This window comes from Podarcis vaucheri (genome assembly GCF_965113315.1).
Source record: "Podarcis vaucheri genome assembly, chromosome: 3".
NCBI classification, from domain to species: Eukaryota; Metazoa; Chordata; class Lepidosauria; order Squamata; family Lacertidae; genus Podarcis; species Podarcis vaucheri.
This window is the reverse complement of record NC_138761.1, coordinates 82,246,295-82,268,954: the sequence shown is the minus strand read 5'-3', so window position 1 is coordinate 82,268,954 and position 22,660 is coordinate 82,246,295. Positions and strand designations below refer to the sequence as shown.

The 22,660-nt window shown below is 40.5% G+C and overlaps 1 protein-coding gene and 1 long non-coding RNA gene across 4 annotated transcripts in view; one reads left to right on the top strand and one right to left on the bottom strand.

Moving 5' to 3' along the window:
- Positions 1–22,660, top strand: part of LOC309529142 — a 598,034-nt gene that overhangs the window by 466,602 nt on the left and 108,772 nt on the right. The window lies entirely within an intron of this gene.
- The window catches only part of RNGTT (RNA guanylyltransferase and 5'-phosphatase), a 133,550-nt gene that overhangs the window by 62,182 nt on the left and 48,708 nt on the right, over positions 1–22,660 (bottom strand). For all 3 annotated transcript variants that reach the window (XM_082216894.1, XM_082216895.1, XM_082216893.1), the window contains exon 11: positions 14,173–14,337. In XM_082216894.1, the coding sequence (XP_082073020.1) occupies positions 14,173–14,337 (165 nt within the window). The remainder of the gene's footprint in view (positions 1–14,172; positions 14,338–22,660) is intronic.

Genomic DNA, 22,660 nt, shown 5'->3' with positions numbered 1-22,660 from the left:
AAAGCAGGGCCAGTGAGGGATGTGGTATGGGGAGAAGCCAGACAGAGATGCCTAGAAGGCTGCATTCTGCCCTGAAGTCTGAGACTTCTGGTCTAGCTGGCGGTGGTGGGGTGAAACTTATCAAAATCCTGGTGGAACTTCTCAAATATCTCCTGTCCATATGCACAGATGATAACGAAGTCATCAATACAGTGGTACCTCGGGCTACATACGCTTCAGGTTACATACGCTTCAGGTTACAGGCTCTGCTAACCCAGAAATAGTGCTTCAGGCTAAGAACTTTGCTTCAGGATGAGAACAAAAATCATGCTTCGGCGGCGCGGCAGCAGCAGGAGGCCCCATTAGCTAAAGTGGTGCTTCAGGTTAAGAACAGTTTCAGGTTAAGTACGGACCTCCGGAACGAATTAAGTACTTAACCCAAGGTACCACTGTATATCTAAAATGCTTTTAGAGGCTGGAGGTGAGAAGCATTGATCTAAGTCAGCCCCGTGGCGTTGGCATGCTGTGGAGCCATACAAGTACCATGGTCAGTGGATACATTTTCTCTCCAAAGAAAATGTGCAAAATGCAAAGTGGCAGAGTTTGGCAATTAGATGTGCTAATCACCAAATGGGATGATATTCCTGATTGCCTGTAGTTGTCATGTTTTGGTCCATCGCTGGATACTATGGAAGAGACAAGGCTGCTGACAATGTAAGGCTGATCAGAAATTTCAGGACCACAGATAGCTCCCAAGTTAGCAACTTGCTCCAATGAAGATGGAGTGCTGACTGGTGCCTTTTAAGTTTCTGTTTCTAGACCCCTTCCTTCAGGCTCCATGCCCTTGTGGAGAACTTCAGCACCTTCAAGGGACAATCCTCTAGCAGCCCTCCTTTGTTCCACAGCCTCCCTCATGGTATGCTCCGCTACGCTGCTGGACTAGTGAACTGCAATGGGAGGCATCTGGTTCCTCACGCACCCATGGGGTCCAGAATCTGGCCCTGCAGGCTCTAGTGGTCCAGGAGCTTCTTCTGGGTATTCCTGTCTAACAGACTCAGGTACTTAGTAACTAAGTAAAAGAAATATGACCAATAAAGGCCTTTAAAAAGTCTATTCAGATAAAATACAGGTCTTACAGATTCCAGCCCATTAAAAGAGGCCACAGATACCCAAAACACTTCCAATTAAAGGCCAGAAGTCTGGATAAAGAGGGAAGTCCAAGTTCCAAGTTTATTACACAAGAGAGATAACTAAATCCTTATTTTATACCAAGCAGATAATTAGTTACTTTGCATAATAATTGATAATTTGACTCAATAAATAAAAGCATAAAAAGTATGTTGGCTTGACAATATTGGGTTGGTGAAGACATATACTTGACTGGAATACCCAATCATGCCTTTTCCTCCTACAGACAACCCTGCTTCCCTTTCCTTTTATCAGGTAACTACGATGTGTGTCTGTTTTGCTTATATTACTCATTAATGAACCTTAAATAAAAATATAGGAATCTAATTCCAGCCTAGGCTAGCATCAAGGGAACTTAGAAAGAGAAAGAACTCTAGGTCACAGCAACCCTATCCACAGAAGACAGAAAGGCCAGAGGACAGTTGGCCAGGCTGCCGGGGGAAGCACCAGAGGATGGAAGATGCATAGTGTGCACTGTTCAAAGGAAGAATGAACCAGGAGTGTGGACAGCTGTTAGAACAGGGAACAGAAGAGCAAACGGGGGGGGCGCAGCCATTAGAACACAACTAGGAAGAAACAACAGAAGTGGGGGCAGTTCTCTGTGATACAAGACAACCATGCGTGGCTTGCCAACTTGAAAACATCCCTGCTCTGGCGTAGTTTATTTAGGCTTGGAAAGATTGCTGTTGGTGATGTTAATCATGATCCGATCAAAGCCATTTTTTCAACAAAAACTTGAAATCAAAACATGATTTTCAATAAAGCAGGAACTATGCAAAAGGAAAGGGTAGTGAAAGGTTGCATTAAAGGATAGAGCAATGGAAAGACTTAATAGCATAGCAGAACAGTATTGATTTTAATCCTAGGCGCATATCTTCTAGTTTTCTTGAGAGCAACTGGACAAAATAAAGGAGTGAGAAAAGCAGAAATATTGAAAAGTGGAAGGCAGAGAGAGGAGAGAAAACAGGAGAAGATGACAAATAGGGCAAAAAACAAGAAGGAACAGATGGAGCTGGAAGAAGGGCAGGGAGAATAATAATGCCAATTCTGGCAGGAAACAGAGGGCTGATAGGTGAGGTGATTCAGTCCTTCCTGAAGGCATGGAAAATGAAAACAAAACTGAAAATCAAACAAAGAAAAGGGGTCACAGTTTTGGCAAAAAAAATACATCACCAGATGGTGTCAATTGTTTCTCCACCTAAATATGGAGCTTGGAAGCATCCAGCAAATACACACATTTCTCCACATCTCTTCTCATGTAATTTTACTTCTATTCCCTATCTGCTGCATTTTTCACTTTACACTGATGGATTGGAGTCCCCCAAAGTAGCCTTCCAACTTATATTAATTACAGTTAATTCAAAATGTATGAAACTGGAATTTCATCATTTAAAACCTCCCCCTACACTGTTAAGAGCTAGAGGACAGAACATTATTAAATATGGTACTATCTAAAGACAACAAAGACTTCAGAAAATGACATCCGTGCAAACATTAAACAAAGCAGGGGAAAAACAGGAGGTGTACAGTTTCAGAAGGTATACTTGCCTCAGGGTTTGAAGAAAGTACCATGCTGTTTTATGGTTTACTCTTAGAGACAGAGTTTACTCACTTCCATTTGTCTCGTGCTAGGACCAGCTGTCATGTTTTAAACACAAAATATTCTTAGAAACAACACACCATTGCTATACTGTATTGTGGAATTTGAAAAAAGTTGTATAGGTTGACTTAAATGTCATTATTTAACTTTCTGCACTACTCTTTTGCTCACTGTGATCTACAGTAATCCTCCATGGGATCATACCCCTGTAGGGTGCACAAGGAGACAAACCATCATGTGCCTATACTAGAAAGTCTTAATAAGTCTTTACAGTTTTTTATATCATCATGACAGAGAAGAAATGTCAATAATACTCTTTCTCAAGGATAATACTGGCTTAAAGGGTAAAGGGACCCCTGACCATTAAGGTCCAGTCATGACCGACTCTGGGGTTGCGGTGCTCATCTAGCTTTACTGGCCAAGGGAGCTGGCGTACAGCTTCCGAGTCATGTGGCCAGCATGACTAAGCGGCTTCTGGCAAACCAGAGCAGCGCACGGAAACGCCGTTTACCTTCCCGCCAGAGCAGTACCTATTTATCTACTTGCACTTTTGACATGCTTTCGAACTGCTAGGTTGGCAGGAGCAGGGACCAAGCAATGGGTGCTCACCCCGTTGCGGGGATTCAAACTGCCGACCTTCTGATCAGCAAGTCCTAGGCTCTGTGGTTTAATCCACAGCACCACCCGCGTCCCATAATACTGGCTTAATAATGCTATAAAAATGTATAGAAAAAATGTGAACCTTAAGTCTACTCATGCACGTCTACAATGGCTCTCACATGTATGAACATCACATGATTTGACAGCTGAATATGTGAACAGATTCCTACGGAAAACATCAAATTTAAGGAAATATTAAGTTCCATCTGCCCTGCCTTGCTATGTGAAAGTTCACTCACACATGCAAGTTACCAAATCATGCTGCAATCCTCATGTCATAAAGGTGCCCTTGTGAACTAGTTTTCAGTTATCTCGCTTACAATATATAAGAACAGCAACCTACATCCAGGGTAGGCATGTTTTAAGCTTGCAGGATTTACTTTGTATTATTTTGCTAAACCTGGCAATATCATCATAATTAAAGAATTCTGAGCCCAGTAAATTGATTTTGAATACCAGAACTGAGCAGAGCCAGATCATCTAATGACAGCTCCCAAATGCTTCATACAGATGTTAAGTAGCATTGGAGACAAAATGGTGCCCTGCAGCACCCAATAGCAAAAGTGTGGTGCACCTCCCCACCCTATCCTCTGGATTCAACTATCTGAACCCATGGCAAAACAACACTGAAAGATCATGAAAGAGCAAGCCCTTACACCATCTGTGATTGGCAACTCTTAAGCTTTCTGAAAATTTCAAGGTTTCAAGCAAGCCTTTACCTACAAAGACAGAATCTCCCTCCCAACTGAGATCAGATGCTTGACAAAGACCTTTATATTTCCATAGGCATTGTTTTTGTTTTCCTTATTAATTTTATCCAGGGCATGCATTTTTTAATCTTACTGTACACTGCTTGGAAACCTCATTGTTAAGTTGTATATAAACTCTTGAAATAATTAAATAAAGATAGAGCTTCATTTCATATAATGGGAGTAGCCAAACGACAAGTTTTCTCCCCCTTTCGGGGCTGCTAAAATACTTATACTATACATACAAGTGTCCAGGAAGCCCAGATTTTTTAGCTAGAGAAGATTACACACTGGAAAATGTACAAGGAGAAGTGTATGACATGGGGAGTAAGAATGGGAGGGTACAGGAATGTCATTTGATGAGGGACTTGGGGTGCAAAAAATGGAAGTGTTAGAGAAGACGTGATGAGGCAGGGTTTTTGAAGATTTGGCCCTGACAAGTCTAAAACTTCTGCAATTTAATACAATTTAAGTGATATTTGTGACCCCCAATGTTTGCGTGCAACTCAACTTAGCAATAGTGCCTACCGCTGGCATTTCTTAGGATTACTTTATCCATAAATGTATCCATTTTCAAGTATTAATATTTTAGACTTTTAGAGAAAGCTTCACAAATTAGTTACCATAGTCAAAAAGAAGCACCTGTCAAAGGAAGGATAACAACAGGAAGATTTAAAGAAGGAACTATTGGAAACTCAAGGCAGTATAGACATAAGGTGATTGGAACCCACTGAACTTGAAGCATGGGAAGCCCCAACAAAAAATTATAATTTGGCAGAATATTTGGACTATATGATATGTATTTGTATAATCTGGAATACTTAATGTGATCTGATTGGATTGTTAAAATGGAAAATTTAATAAAAATTATTTTAAAAAACAAAAAGAAGCACCTGTGTTTCTCACCCACCCCGGTCACCCATTGCTAAAGTAACTCCTGACCACCATACAGGTATGTAATATTTTGGATAAAATGAAAGGCAAATGGCAAATTGCTTTTCTATGAGAATCACATAGGTGAGCTTTATGCAAAGTTTTCATTTGAAGAAATTAATTACATTGCAGCTTAAATTATTCCAGTAGTAATATCAGAAGCAATAAATAATTACACATTATTAAATTACTTTATTATTGTTAAGCACACGTTCCCCCTTTGTTTCATAAAATGATCTCATATCTCAAGTGCCCCCTGAATTTATTTCATATATTAAGGACAAATATAAACCTCAAAATAAAATGGACTAATTATTCGATCCAAAATGAGTAGGTGGGAGCTTTCCACAGCCCTTTTGTTCTTATACAAAAACCAGCTGTGACATGCCCAAACTTATATCATCTTTCGGCCACTGTATGAAGAAATATTTTGAAAGAAAGAAACTTTTGAGTGGCAGGAGTTGCAAACATTCCTCCCTTCTTCCTTTATCTATGTCACTTGGCTGGCCTCTCTGGTCACTGTTATCAGGAAGAACACAAGTAGGAATTCAATCCAACTCTTTTCCTTTCATTCTGGAAGGACGGGTCATTCTCCCCTCTTTGAGTTCTAACGTGTCACAAACACCTCCCTCCCTCCTCTTCTAATTCTTAAAAATACAGGCTAGGCAGAACTGAATTTCAGATCAATTCCAGCTCTCCCCATCCTGGGTCTATGAGAACTTGTTGACGACAGACACATAACATAATGTAGTTTTTCTTTATTTAAAGAAAAGAAAATATTTTGCTGACTTTCCTATGAGTTAAATGGTTTCTTTAAAGCAAATTCACTCATGGGAACCCATTCACTGATGAACACTTTATAAATCCTCTTAAAGGGAGTACATAGTAAGCATATAGTAATAGCACAGTAATCTGAAGCTGTAATAATAAATAGTAAGCAAGCTGACTCATACTGAGTCAGACTATTGGTCCAGCTAGCTCAGTATCATCTACACTGATTGGAAGTGGCTCTCTAAGATTTCAGTATTGTCTACACTGATTGGAAGTGGCTCTCTAGGATTTCAGGCAGGAGTCTCTCCCAACCCTACATAAAGATGCTGTGGATTGAACCGGAGCCTTTTTGGTTGCAAGGCTACTACTGAGCGATGGCCTCTCCCCAAGAAACTTATACTCATTAAACAAAAACATGATATGAAGCAGCATTCCTTTAAGCTGAGGGGGGAAATTCAAGATGTTTACACTTTATGGCTGGTGATCAAGTACCATTTTGGTGGAAAGGCAAAAGATCTGTTGGTACAATGTACCCTGATTAAGCAAGATTAAATGCCTATTAGAATTACAGTTATGCTATGGGTTAAACCACAGAGCCTAGGACTTGCCGATCAGAAGGTCAGCAGTTCAAATCCCCACAATGGGGTGAGCTCCCATTGCTCGGTCCCTGCTCCTGCCAACCTAGCAGTTCGAAAGCACGTCAAAGTGCAAGTAGATAAATAAGTACCACTCCGGCGGGAAGGTAAACGGTGTTTCCGTGCGCTGCTGTGGTTTGCCAGAAGCGGCTTAGTCATGCTGGCCACATGACCCAGAAGATGTACACCGGCTCCCTCGGCCAATAAAGTGAGATGAGCACCGCAACCCCAGAGTCGGCCACGACTGGACCTAATGGTCAGGGGTCCCTTTACCTTTACTTACTCTGTTGTTCTTATAATCATTCTTGGGATTCAATTCTCTGACTGCAGTCCCCAAAATGGCTCCAGGCCACAAGGGAGAGGTATCCTTGAGGAAACCCTCAAGATTGCAGAGCAGCCCACAGAAATCAATGGAGAAATCCATTAATTTAAAGTAACTGGATGGGGCATCAAGTATGTCCTTCCACACTCTAAAACCCAATGAGAACTGAGCACAAACTCAACTGACTGTTGGGGAAGTTGAATGGAATGACTGGATTGTTGAGAAGAAGCATTCTACACGGCAACGTTTTGTTGTAGACATTCACTTGTCCCTTGTCCTTTGCAATGCTCAAAGGTGAGTGATGGTCCTTATGTATACGAAATGGTACCGTCTACATGCAAGAGGGAGGCATCAGCAAGCTTGGGGATCTCCAAGGTTAGCAGCAGTACAATAAACCTTTGTAGGCGGGAACCCAAGAGGGGAACTGAAAGACAACCCGGTAAGTTCTGAGTATGCTCAGTGTCTATGGAATACTTATTGTTGGAGCAGGGGCAGGAAATCAGGAGGAGGAGAAATGGGAGTATCCTTTAAAAGAGGGGCATGACTGGTTGGAACAATGAGCAATAACGCTCCACACTTTTAACTTTTTCTGGGTCTCATTTGAATGTATTTAATGGAAGAAAATCATTTGTTGCTATAGTCACTGATATGACCGACTACACAAAGAGCACAGATTGATAACATGATCTAATATAGTCCATTATAAGAACAGGGTTACACTTCAAGTGTATTTGAAAGTCTAATGGCCACTGAGAAGCAATTTCCATATTGACATCTTGAGGTAGATGTAAACAATATTCACCACTGTTACTTAGGAGGAAAAACAAAAGACTAAAAAAGTAAGAATAGAAGAATATCTGATTATTTCAGTTAAAAGTATATGCAGCATTCAAATGCAGCAAGAGTTCATGCTTCCATAAATGTGAAGATTTATTCCTTGTCTGATGACCTTTGTGGCATGCTGCAAAGCTCTTCTGTTCACTCAGGCATTTACCAGTTGGAATGGTAGAGCAGAATCGTACGCCGGGGTTGATGAGCTTTGCCGAGTGACATTTTAGTTGAGGACATAATAGTATGTTATGTTTTATACATGAACTTACAAGTGTCAACAGAAAAGACATTTAAATAATAAAAAAGTATACTACTGCAATCACCAAGGACAGAAACAAATCACCAAGTATTCCAAAAGCTTTCTGTTTTGCTACAGTACACCCACATGGTCTACATCCCCATAAGTTCACCAGTTTACCAACAACATGTCACATCCCCAAAATGCAGTAACTAGAGCCTGAGCCCCAGCTTGCTGCACTCGCCAAACCCCACCACTCCTTCAGCGTAACCCCCTCGGAACTTTCCCTTCCCCTACAATGAATGGCTAAGCTCCATTTTCCACCTTCCCAACTCTATTTCTGAAGCCACTTCTTTCTTCTGTTCCACAATCCCACTTTACTGGCACACATCCCATTATTCCCACCACCCCCTTTCCCTCCTCCTTTTTTCAGCTCTCACTTCACACGGACTACCTGCCATTTCCATGTCTCCTCCTCTTTCCTATTTTACAGCCCACTTTGCACACATGCCCCATGACAATGTATGTTGCTTTATCTTTGAGATGAACAGAATCTTAAGAACAAGCCTGTCAGTCAGATTGTTCAGGTGACGGCTGTACCTATATGGGTGCTTGCTTGTTAATAAGATACCCGTTCTAAATTAATACATTGAATCTGGAACTTCATGTTGAAAACAACAGGTAGTATCAAGACTGAAATACATGATGTGAAGGATGAATAGGATAGAATCATTTGTATATTCTATTCCAACACTCAGGGTCCAAGCGCCGAGGGCCTTATGGTGGTTCCCTCACTACGAGGAGTGAGGTTACAGGGAACCAGGCAAAGGGCCTTCTTGGTAGTGGCGCCTGCCCTATGGAACGCCCTCCCATCAGATGTCAAGGAAATAAGCAACTATCTTACTTTTAAAAAACATCTGAATGCAGCCCTGTTTAGGGAAGTTTTTAATGTTTAATGCTGTATTATGTTTTTAATATTCGGTTGGGAGCCGCCCAGAGTGGCTGGGGAAACCCAGTCAGCTGGGCTGGGTATAAATTATTATTATTATTATTATTATTATTATTATTATTATTATTAGTTGTTGTTGTTGTTGTTGTTGTTGTTGTTAAAACTGGTAGCCTTCTCTACAACCTGAAAAGCAGCTCCTGAGGTTCGGGGGATCTGATTCAGAGGCCTGAATCAGTAAAAATAGCAAAAAGCCTCCAAAATTTCTGCTGTTTGTTGAGGCCCAGTGCATCCAACCCAGTGGAACGGCATATCTGTATTACAGTGCCTCCTACATATTTTCTTTACCCAACTATTTCCATATTTTAAAAAGGTCATTAAAAAGAGAATCTTGGGGATATGCCAGTCTAATGGATGGCAGGCCACATAAATGGGCACATGTAGCTGACCCTTGATTCAGTTAAATTCAAAACTGCAGATAAATAAAAATATTTATTCCAGAAAGGCATTTATTCTGACCTTAAAAACTGAAAGCCTGTTGACAGCAGTGAAATGGTTGCTGGATATCTAGACTTTCGGTGCATTAGCATATCACCCCAAAATACAAATCTAATGTCCTTCAGAAACTAAAATTAATGTCACTGCCCTTTGGTTTGCTTTTGTTTTATTATGTATTTTGTGTTCTCTTTTGTATTTTTATGTTGTGAACCACCCTGAAATCTTCAGATGAAGGGAAGTATACAAATTTGATTAATAATAATAATGTCACTGTCCATTTAAACAGTTGTAAAATATAAAAGAACAAATTGGATTTTGGAGGGGAAATCGGTTGACTAATTGTATGGACAAGCTTTTGTATGGACAAACTTTTTTTTTTGAAAATTATTGTTGGTATTTGTACATTAGAAATCACACAGCCCTCAGCCAACTTTGGTGTGGTCCACAGTCTCTCACTGCCCAGCTGATTAGCGCTGAGGAGAACTCAGATTGGAGCATTCTTCAGCTGTTCCATGCACTAATCAGCTTGGCTGAGACAAGGGATACAACTGGATCTCAGCATTTCAGCACAGAGTGATGGGAGACAGGCCACATAGGAAAGGTGGGTGGGTATTTATGTGGTGAATGGGAAGGCTGTGTCTGTGAGGAAGGAAGTCAATACCCACCCTTGCAGTAAATGCTATCTGAAATGGTCAACTACAAATCTAATTAAATTATGTTCATCACTGGCTTAACTTGATGTGCTGAAATGTATGGCAAATCAAACACAGATTACTACAATCACTGACAAACACTGTTTTAACCACTTATTGGTTTTACCTACAGTAAACATGCTATTCATACCCTTTGAACTCATTAAAGTCAGTAATAGCATCAAACATATTCTTCATACAAGTCTGTTTTTCAGAACTAGGTCCTCCCTTGTCCCCTAATATGCAACTTAATTTACAAAGCAGAGCTGACCTGCTGTTTCTCAGCTTTGTTTCTCCTTATGTTTTATGATTTGGTTATTATCTTGGGCATTGCTTTTTCAATGGAAAACTAGGAAGGAAAAAGTTTCATAAATGAAATTATCCGCTAAACTTAACTCATTTTCCAGCCAGAAATAGCCAAAACATACACCTTACTCCCCTCCCCTGGCAAAGCATAGTTTTCTCTATGGCTTCTACTTGGACACAATGTAAAACCAGAAGCAGCCCCACATGTGTCTGTCACTTCTGATTAACAGGTTCTCAAGCAGGCCTAACTGGTGAATTCTTATTATCTGCTTCTCACAAGCAGCTCAGGACCCAAGAGGAAATGCTCTCTAATGAAAGCACAATTTAAGCAACCATTACAAATGGCAGGCCACAATCTACCAAGACTTTGGCTTGCCCTTTAATTGATTGATTTGATTTACACTGCACACCTTCAATTTCCAAGAGTTCCCAGGGTGAGAAAATCACTCTTGCATCTCCTTTAAAAACAAAAACAAAAATCGTCCACTTGAACGGTACTTTCTAAATCCAAAAGTTGATTGCCGTGGCCCCTGACCCTGGAGTCTCACAGTGCTCTGAGGAAGACTTGGATAAGATGGTGGTTCAGTCTACTATACCTGGACAGCCTTTACTATCTCCATCTGTTCCCTTCCATCAACTTTGAACTCACAGGATAGGTCCCCAGAAGTCCTTTTCTTAGATCCATTCAAGAGCCAAAGAATACAGAATCAGGCAAGGCCCTTTAAGAAACACAGCCATCTCTTTCAAGAGAGTATGCCCTATTGGGAAGCAGTTTTCCCTTCCATGGTGGTTTCAGTTCCCTGTTAAGGCAATTATCTTTGCAACAGGGCTCACTGGAGCTGTCCAGGGTTCTGTTTTATCCCTTGATTTTACCTGAATGACTTAACAGGACTGGACCTTTCATGACTTTACCTTACTGCAGGGCCGGGGGGGGAGGGACCTTTTTTGCTCCAATGGCCAGGTCTCTATCTGATCCTGCCAACAGACCAACTTCAACAGGTGAGATGGGCAACCCACCAGCCAATAACATTATGTCATTCTGATGATACACAATTGACAGGTATGTTCTCCCTCCCACCTATCAAAATCCCTTGCATAAGGTTCCCAAGCTTTGCCAATGCATTGCCAGACCTATGCTTTGCAAACTGCTTCTCACTTATCTTTTCAACTTCCTCTTTCAGAGGTTGAAAGAAGTAGCATGATGTGGCTTCAAAGAGCAGTGCAGATCTGGAGAAGCAGTTTCCACTTAATGGAAACACTTCCTCCTCCTTGAGCAAGGCATGTTCCTACAACCCATCAGCTGATTAGCAGTTGAGAATATTTCTTGCTCCAACAAAGGAACAATTGGAAGCCCGCTTTAAACTCCCAATTATTCCTTTGAAGAACTGCCCTGATCCACCCCACAGATCTATGACATCAGGAGTAGGGCGCATGAATGTGCCTTCCCAAATAAGGCTCCATATGCTAGATGAGGATGCATTGCAGACCAGGTTTAGCCCATGGCCAAAGGTTCCCCACCCCTGAAGTTCACACTGACTGACTTCACCTGCCCAGAATAAACTCAGCTGGACTGAGACTACTTCTCTGCAAACCTCAAGTCCCTGCAGAACAGGATGCTTGCACTGTAAAATAATGTAGTAGACTCTGCCAAAGCACCATATTCTCTACCAGGGAAACATATATAAGGACATTCCCCGTAGGATAAATTTTGCTCATTTTTAGCTTTGGAGAAATGTCCATATGTCTAGACAGAGTCCAAAGCTAACCATTCCCCAAACCATCACCGCCTCTCTTTGCTTCTAGCTTTAGAATTGGGGAAATTTTAGTGAGAATGTAACTCTCACATTCACTGAAAGAGGAAGGGAGGGAGGGAGGGTGGGAGGGAGGGAGGGAGGGAGGAGCTGTCCTCTAAATCACCTTCAAGCATATAGCCAGACCCCATTCTCTGCAGGAATGTGATATTGCTACCATTCTTTGCTACCTGGGAATTGCAGACCATCTGGTTAGAAAAGGGGGAAATAATCATGACCATATGAATTGGATATAGAAGAAGAAAGGAAGAGAAGAGGAAAGGGTAGGAATCTCACAGCCACTATCTGTTGTTCTGTCAAAAGCCAACATGCGTCTCATCTGCCTCTACAATGAAAGACTACTTGGCAAACAATATATGCTACATGCTATTTATATCCTGCTTTCAGTGTACTGATGTTATTTCAAAATATTTTACAAATTCTTGACACACTTGAGGCCTCCTATTTATCAATATCTCAAAAGTACATCCCTGACACAGAACAGCACTAGGGCTAAAACTAGCACCTGCATTCAATAAATACCCTTCTAGTTATTCCTCCCTTTCAGTGGATGAGAATCTATGGAGTATAGAATCCACAGCAATAGGACTTTATAGGAATAGGAAGAGAAAGTTGTCTCTCCTTTAAATGCAAGGAGAGCGGCCAGTCCACATTCATCTTAAACCTTCAGATTTTCTAGTAGCATATTCCATAGTATCAAGGAAAAGTTGGTAGGCCTAACCAGTCATGTTTTGCTTCCCCAAACTCATGGCAAACTGGGGGGGGGGAGAGGCAGCAATTTAAGAGTTTTTGAAGTGACTTTTCTTGAAGTTGCAGAGGAAGATTACAGAATTGTTCTGCCAATTTTTAAAATAAATTTTGTTTTCATAGTGTGTGTGGTTATAGATGCTATATCGTGACATTAAATCAAACCTATATTAAAAGATGAGGGGGAAGCAATAGACAATTGTGAGAGACTGATTTTCAAAAAGAATAGGTAATCATGAAATTGTATTATTTATTTTTATATCCCTCTAACACTTCAGAGAACTTAAAGTACCATGCACTAGATTCCCAAGTGGTTTTTCATTCAGAGGATTAACAGACTGTGACATAATTACCTTCAGATCCCATCTCTGTCTCTCAGTTACTTTGGCAGTCAAGCAGAAGGGGAGGGAATGTAGTTAAGAGTGGTCTACTTCTAAGGCTTCTCCAGAATCACTGCCATTAAGGATTGTCACTTGTTTTAAGGGAAATCCTGACACCAACATGCCCCCAAAGCAGTACAGAATTCCCATGCAGCTAATCATTTCAAGTAGAATAATATTCTACATAGTTTGAACACCAAGGCTGACACTTCAGTGAGGCGAGGTGAAGCAATTTGCCGTAGGCTGGAGATCTGACCTTAGCACAGCACCCTTGCCCTCACTTCTAATATTGTACCCCTGTCGCTGTTATTGCATCATGGTGGGAGTGCAGGTGCAGCTGCAGGTGAGAGTGCAGCTGCGGTAGCAAGGCAGGCAGCACAACATCAGGGATAGGGAGGAGGTCCGGATCAGAGCGGGGGCGGTATTTTGTCTACAGCAGAAAAACATAACAGGCTGCCCCATTCAAACACCCAAGGCCAGCAGAAGAAACAAACCACAAAATGTTTTAATGAAAAATTCACTCCAATAATTAACTAGAATGAAGAAGACAATATATTCTCCTCCTATGAATGATCCTCATTTCAAACACACATATAGAAGACTTCCCAATAAAGCAATGATAGTACCTGCACCACTACATTGTAAGCACAGAGACAACCCTTTTTCTTGTTCATTACCTTTCTCTAAGTATTTTTTTTAAAACCTCCCCTAAAATGCACATTCTACTGTATCAATAAAATAAAATAAAATAAAATAAATAAAATAATGGCTATAAAACAAAAATAACTTATGTTTGAAGGTATATTTTAAAATGCAAGGATATCTTGAAAGACATTAAAAACCATATGCAAAGAGAATGACTACTAATAATCAAAAACATGTTTACCTTTTTTGAAACGTGGATGTCAAAAAATGGTTTGTTACGAACACTAAAAGGTTCTTGTGCTTTGTCGATTTGTCCAGTCTTCATTTTTTCATGTCGTGGGAATATAATCTCTTTTTCAATACATGCCAGACGAATGTTAAAATCACACTCTCCAACTGGTTGTGCCTGCCAAAAGAAAATACACAATTTGTTAAATGTTTGCACATTTATAAAAATCTAAGTGGCATGCACTAAAATATCACCCAACAATGATCTACAACTAAACAATTTTAGTAATAAAATGATAAGCAAAGAAATAACAGGGAGGTATGCCATGTCACAACCCTTTTACTCAAATCAGCAGAGTGACTTTACAATTTGATCAATTCAAGAGGGCTATATCACACAGTCAGCTGCAGAAAAATATTCCAAAGAAACCACTAAGCTAAACTGTTACCCATTCTCTGCAAATCCTGCTTTTTATTTCTGCACCATACAGCACTACCTCTTGGTTATCCCCTCTTTTTCTGCTTCCTCATCTATAGGACTCACTAGACTCCCATCTTTCTGCTATCCCTCCACAGGTATCTATGAGCAATAGCCAACTAACTTGTTCCGTCAGTGCAAGAATTTCCACATGTGCAACAGAACTTTCCCCCCTCTCCCCCCATGCTCCCTTGAATCTGTTCTGGGGGTCCTCCCAACCTACCTGAGACTTGGGGAGGGTACAGGGCAAGGGGTGCCATTGCATGAGAGGAAATCCTTGTGCTGACAGAATGAGCCAGTTTGATCCACCCTATGCATTCCATATTGCTCATTTCTCTCTCTCTCTCTCTCTCCATCCCATAGCACTCTCCTCTTTGCGCCACTGCAGATTTTTATGCAATATTACCCACCTTTATGTCTTTTCCTCCTACACAGGTTTACACACACACACATCCCACCAGTTACCTCCCTTTTCCTTCTTTAAGTCTTTTTTGTTTTTGGCTGATTCTGATCCCTATCAATGCTGTGTGTGACAGCAATAGCTGACAAGGCTTTCACTCTCCCAGGAATTTAGAAACTGCCGGAGTATGACACACAGGTGGATGGGCAGCAGGGCTGGGTGGCTACAACAGACTGAAGAAATTAAGCCAACTCCACCACACACTTCTGAATCAGAAAAAGTGCAGTTGTATTGATAAAAGCAGTGTTCATTCCTTCCCACCATTTCTGTGGGCCTTAGATGGTTCTTATGGTTGGCCAGCAGCAGTCTGTCTCGAGAGACAGAGGTAGAAAAAGCACAATGGCTACCATGGAGAAAACAGTTTCTACTCACACTGTTGATTCTCTAAATGTGTAAAAGGGATCCCGTTTATTCCCACTCACACACTTCTACCTATACCTACCAGGTATATTTTAAACCTTTTTGCCCACGGCCATCATATATCTAAATGATCTGCTAATGACAACCCCTTGTTTTTACACACAAACAGCTGTGAGAGTTAGGCGTCACACCAGGCAGGTCAGACTCAATAGCAGTTAACCAATAGTTATACTTCATTATAAAATAACTATAAGAAGAAAAATGTGCATTTTCAAAAGGTTACTAAAATACATTAAGTGTTTACATTAACCAGGGTTCTTTTCCTCTAAATGACAGTTCCACTGTAACTGCTTCAGCTGAACTGCCAATTATCCTGAGCCACTCCTCCCAGCGGATTTGAATACTGAGGATTTCCTGGATGTCACTTGCCTCCTGGAAACACAAGGAGTTTCTATGGAGCTTCTCTTGCAGTCTTCACCCTGGCTGAGCTCCCTGCAGCCTTACCATAGACGCCCTCCCCCCCTTTGCTGACTACTGTCACTGCTTACAGCTCCTTCTGAGGCTTCACAGAAAGAAATGTCATGATTCTCTCAGCCCCTTCTTGAGCCTAAGACGGTGATATCAGCTCTTTAAGGCAGATGATTGCCAGTGTCTTTGATTGCCTCATGTATGGGAGTTAATCTGCTTGGAACAGGGTACCCCAAAGTGTTTCATATTATGTTCAAGTACCATCTAAGTATTTCAGATCTAGAATCCCTGTCTCTTTTGTAAGTCCTGTTAATATCCAAGTATAAAAAGCAATTTCACAATTTTTCATGTTGAGACATTTTTGTGATTCAAGTGAAAGCAATCTAAATTCTACATACTCAGCATTTTCGTTGAAAGGGTGTTGACATTTCAAACAGTAATAACATTCGCAACTTCCTGAAAAACATTCATCACCTTTCTAGCACTTTTCATCAAGGTATTGTTGCAGCAATCATAGTATTGGGATTGCTACCTTGCCTGGAATAGGTTTGGTTTAACATTCTCCTAGCTTTTTGAAATAAGATTTAACAGGAATTAAGATACAAGTATATGTGCTATAACTACATAGAAAAAGCAAGTGCTATATTTGGTCCCTAGAACTTTATGTATTTTGAAGGTACTGAATTTTTCAATCCATCACACATATTTATGTGTTGCTAGTATGGTGGTTTTCAAAAGATCAAGTTTATTTATTCGAAATTGAATTGACACAAAATTTAAGAATGTCTCATACTCGCTTCTAGTCCTTCCTTCCCCAGCAATTTTGTGCTAAAGAGGCACCTTTAGGCATGGTAGCATCAAAAACCACTCTTGACCTCTTGTATATTTGCCAGATTGCAAAAGCCTACTTCACATATCAAAATTTTGCACTGTGTGGAATGGGAAGGAATTCATATTTGAGATATAGTATAGCTGCTGGAGAAAGGAGTGTGTACATATATTCACACATAGGATTAAGTGACAAAACCAACCTGTAAGTAATAATACCTTCTTTACAGACTTCCTGGAACAGCACAGCTGTTACCTTCTCCACGGTTGCTCCCGTACCACACTACTGATACTGTCTACATAATCCACATGGTATCATGCAACAACACCTAATCACACGGGCAGAAAATGTCAAAGCTTTGCTGGTAGCAGTAGGAGAGTAAATGCAGAAAGATCGGTGGACCTTTTTCAAAAATTCACCCTTAGTATTCTTCTCATTCTCCTTGCAACATAACCAAACACACCACTCTTTCAACACGTGATACCAGTCATTCAACCCCAAAAGCTACAGACTGTGTCTAATGGTGGCTTTATACTAATAGAGTTTAAGGTACTGCACATGATTTTCACTAATCCCTCCAACCAACTGCAGTCCATGTTTCTCCCCACACGCAGAGAGCTTCTGAGGGTTGAGGAGCCCCTGGAACAATATGAGAGGCTGATTACACTTGGATGGCAAAATATTATACAACACTTACATCAGATGTAAGCCTCTGCCTCCTGGTTCCACAGCTCTAAGATCAGAGATAAGTCTGTGCTGACTCCTTGGTTGACATTTCAATCAACCATATGATTTGTCAGGTGAATGGCCTAACCCACCTATCAAAAATGGCCCACCAAAGTTGGGCCAATTGTGGATCCAGCTCTCCATCTAAGGAAGGTTTCCCACCCTGGGGATATGCCAAAATCAGGTGCATCACCTTGCGTGGAAGCACTTTCAGCTAGTATGAAGCTTCCATGTTTGCAAGAAGACCTATTACATTGCATTGGATTGTTCATACACAGCTAAATATGTTACTATGTTTGCAATGAGAAATTTCAAAATGGGCAAGCTGCTTCCTAAACAGAGTCACTTTTTGCCCCTCAAGTGTTATACCTTGAATAACGTGAATAACTAGGCAGAGTATACACCGACACAAGTTAGGCACATAAGGCATATGCCACAACTTTCTTAACAAGTTTTATTATTCTGAAACCAAACTGTAAAACAACAGGCTAAAATATCAGCTTTTGGCAGCATTACTAATGATAATTCAAAGCATGCATGGCTAACATCTGCATTTTCAAATGTCATAATAAATCTAAACATCCTTAAGAAGATGAAATCTAATGTCTTGGAATGGAAGTAGCATGGTAACACCTTTGGAGTTATCCATCTTTTCTCTTAAATGGTGTCTAGCTCACAGTCCAGCATAACCAACAGATGATCAAGGTTCTACAATGCCAGAGCAAAGGCTTGTTTAAGATAGCTGCTTATTACAGAATGCTGCTGCCAGACTAGCAACAAGCGCAGCTTTGAGGTTGTTGTTAAGATTGAATGCTGCCCTTGAGTCTTACCAGAAGTTGGACTTGAGGTTTTATGACACTTCTGTACAATCACTATTAAAGGTAAAGGGACCCCTGACCCTTAGGTCCAGTCGTGGCTCACTCTGGGGTTGCGGTGCTCATCTTGCTTTATAGGCCGAGGGAGCCGGCGTACAGCTTCTGGGTCATGTGACCAGCATGACTAAGCCACTTCTGGCAAACCAGAGCAGCACACGAAAACGCCATTTACCTTCCCGCCAGAGCAGTACCTATTTATCTACTTGCACTTTGATGTGCTTTCAAACTGCTAGGTTGGCAGGAGCAGGGACCAGGCAACGGGAGCTCACCCCATCTCTGGGATTCAAACCGCACACCTTATGATCAGCAAGTCCTAGGCTCTGTGGTTTAAACCACAGCACCACCCGCGTCCCTTAAAATCACTATTACAGAATCCCAAAAACGTCCTTAAGCATTCAAAGACCTTAGGAGGTAATTCTCTACTAAATCTCAAAAACACATATTTTTAATATTTCAAGTATCATTTGTATAAAAAAAATGCTCAAAACCATTGAGTAGCTTTTATATTTTTAAAAGCTAGTTTAACAAAAAAAAGTTGCAATGGAAAATCTATTTAGTATGTAAGGAGAGAACAAATAATTATCATGAATTATAGTTTTTTCCATTTTAAAAGGATATATTTCAAAAACTAATATAAAAAGGAAAGTCCATGTACATGAAGTCTGCAAGCTGACCGAATTAGAGAACCAGTAAGAGGACAAACCTTATACTATGAATTGATTTAAAATCAATACATAAAGCCTCTAATATTATAGACTACATCTGATTAATTCCTATAAAGACTTATTTGTGAAATTCATAAATATTGTAAAGAAATAAAATGTGTTTCTTTAAACACAAATTTTAAAAGATTTTAAAAATACAAAACCAAGTACTCAATCCAAATAGCAATTATGCACATGACTACAAAGCTAAAACCCATTTCCTATTTAAGCTCAATTTAACCTACTTTAAAAATTATTAGAATCCTATTAAGAGCATCTTTAAACTTGACACAAAACCACAGTCACTTTATAAATAATGCATGAGACAGCAAAATAACTATTTGCTCTTAGTCAACTTGCTACATTAAATAGCAACTTTCAGGGAAATGAGAAACAAAATTGCATTATAATCCTATGTCTTTGAAGTGGAAGATTCTATGTACTGCACAATGGATATCACAACCTCTTAAAAAACTTCAAGAACCTGGATAGCACAGTGTCGTCTGCCATGGAGTACTCATATGACAAAGTTATAGGAAGGCCACTTCCCAAATGCTTTGGACTTCAGAAAAGAATGCCTTATAGATTACTGCTTTCTCTTTATAATACATGCAAGCAACAAATAGGAAAGGCTCGAGTCCTTGCTAACACGCTGGAGTGTGTGTTTTTTAATCCTAAATTTTATTACTGTTAGATTACAAATGCAAATTGTTTCGACAATGTGTAGATTCTTGTGAGGAGTCTATGCATTCTGATAACAGCTGGGCTTTGGTCTATTTACCATATTGATTCCAATCATTGCAAGCTAAGACCATGTACCAACAAAACCTAGCATTATGCACCTGCCATCTCCTAATTCACATCATTCCCCCCTCCCCATTTTATTTCGCATTTTATTTCGCATTCCCCCCTCCCCATTTTATTTCGCATGCCAAGATAGAGGATAGATCTTCCAGGGTCTAGCTAACATAATTTCAGTGGTAGCTAACAAATCCGTAGGTGCCTCTGCTGTGAAGATTGTAGGCATAGATGGCAACAGAGGCCACCACGGACTGAAGCAGCAATGTGGTGCCCTTCAGATGTTGCTGGACATCAACCCCACATAGATGGCCAATGGGCAGGGTTGGCCCAACAATAATTAGAGAGGACCATATAGGCAACCCAAGCATCTCCCACAAGGAAATCTGGAAGAGCAAGTAAAAGGCTCTGTTCCTCTCTAGAAAAACTCTGGTGATCTCAAGCTACCCTTTTAACTTGCATTTTTATATACTGCTTTTCCCTCCTCGGGGAGACAGGGAAAGCAGGTGTCTGGCTCAGTTGCTCCCTCTCCTGCCCCATTCCAAAGGAAGGCATAAAACAATCATTTTAGCTTGCCTACTCACAAAGTGCTTGGAAAAACTCTTTCAGTCAAAGATCTTTAATTTATTATTCCCACAAGCAGAGTGCAGTTTGAAGACAGACAATAGTAGATGAATGACATATATGTATAATGGGAATCTAGGGACAATTGAACCAATGCCAAGAACATTTTTTTTTAAAAAAAACATTTTCTGCCAATTAAGCCATTCAGGACAGCAGAGACTTCCACAGAACAATGTCAATATTCACAGAGGAATAAAAACAGAATGCATGCAGTTCATTCTGCAGCAGCCATGTGCTCACTGTGATTTGGTAATAACTGACAGCATCTATCCAACATCTCATCCTTTTATTCTGTATAAATTAATGCAGACTACTTAATGTTCTCATGACTCTGGTACTCCACTGAAAGCCTGGGCAGGTTAGAATGAGCCTTTCCACTAGTTTGGACTGAAGTGTTCTATCACTTGGAATCCAAGGAGCCTGCAACTAGTCTGAGGCATCCAAAAAGGTGTCCGGGTGTCTTTGCCCCCCAATAATTGTTGGGAGGGGACAGGGGCCTCTCAATGTTGAGGGGGTGGAGGAGGCCAAGCGCAGAGCAGTTTCGGTAGCTGGCTCCCCCTGAAAACGAGAGAGGAGGAGCAGCTGGCCATTGAAGCCTGTTTGCTTGGGTTTCCTTGATTTAATTGTTTTGAGGTTTATCTGTCTTATTTTGACGGTATAGTATTGGCTGTTAAAACAATCGAAATGTTTTAATAAAAAATATTGTTGTTTTAAAAAAGAACTTATTGTCCTTAAGTGCTAGCTTACCACCAGTTTCTGATGTGGAAGTGCATTCAGATACGTTGTCCCTCAGCTGCAAATACCTTCTACCAAATGTGTGGATGAATCATAAGGCCGGGAAGTTATTTGCTCATAAAAAGCTGCCTCAAGTTACAGAGGCAATTTACTAAGGAAGGCTGTAATTTTATTTGAAATTACAATGATTCCAGTGATGTTTTGATTATCGAGTGTTTTCTTATCTACTAATTCAACCCAGCAGATAAGTAGCCCCTGCACTTGCTCCCTCAACCCTGCACACCATGTGCAATGTGAGAAAAGCTGATATGTCCACAAAAACACCACTGAGGAAGAGGAGCACATGAGAGGGCTATTCACCTGAAGCAAGTTTTCATTCACTATCAGTAAGGCAGCAAGTGAAAAAGTGTCATTCTGGACACATTAATGCTAGAACCTGACCTTGTATACACAAGAATCCCACATAGTGGAAGCGAAACTGCTGGACATTTTAAAAGGAAGGATTCAAAGTAAAAGATAAGTTTTGAATGGGTCAGAATGTCTCTAAGGTACAACAGGACTCTTATTATGGCCTAAACTACTTAGCAATTCCATCAATGTTTAACTCAATCATGAAGTCAATCCTTAATTCTATTTCACACAATATTCTTTTTTAAACCACATTTCTATCTAGGTGCTTGGATTTCAGATTCTGAAGGTCTTTTTGAGACTGAAGCAATATTTTAAAAAGTGTATTGTAGAAATGATTATGGATGGGAACTTGGTAAATTAATTCGCCACATATGGACTACATTATCAAGTCAGACTTTGATTCTAAAAGCCAGAATACACCAGATTAACTTGTCTGACCTCTTGTAAAGCACAAAGAATTACATTTTTTCCCCATTATTTAATATGTAGCCCATCCAATTTGCATTTGACCAGAAGTTGTCTGAGAAAAATATATGTGATCAATCTGACCATTGCCCTTTACTTTCTCTCTTGATGCATTTACAAACTCACACAAAGTAGTAGTAGCAGTTGCTGTTCTTTTTTCCTCCCCTAAGCTTTTACATGTTCCCTCCATTCTTTACCTAGAACAAAATAGCACACTGATAGGAAAGACTCTCCCACAGAAGAATATTTAAAACTTTTAATTGCATTATCTGTGCAGCAGCAAACAGAAGGTCACATTGGCTTCTGTCAACAGCCAGGGAACCAAGGGCCACTGAGAAGCTGTAGCTCTTACCTCCCAAGAACATTATTTGTGGCAAGCGGAAGATTAGCTTGACCCCATTGGGGGACGTCAAAGTGAGCATCTCTAGTGAGTTTACTTCCCCCTTCCCTCTCAGAGACATTCTAGCCCATAATCAACTACAAGATTAAAGACCTATGGAACACCTCAAGTACAGCACAGCAGTAACTGACCTGAATTGGAAACTACTGCCTATTAAAACTTTACTTC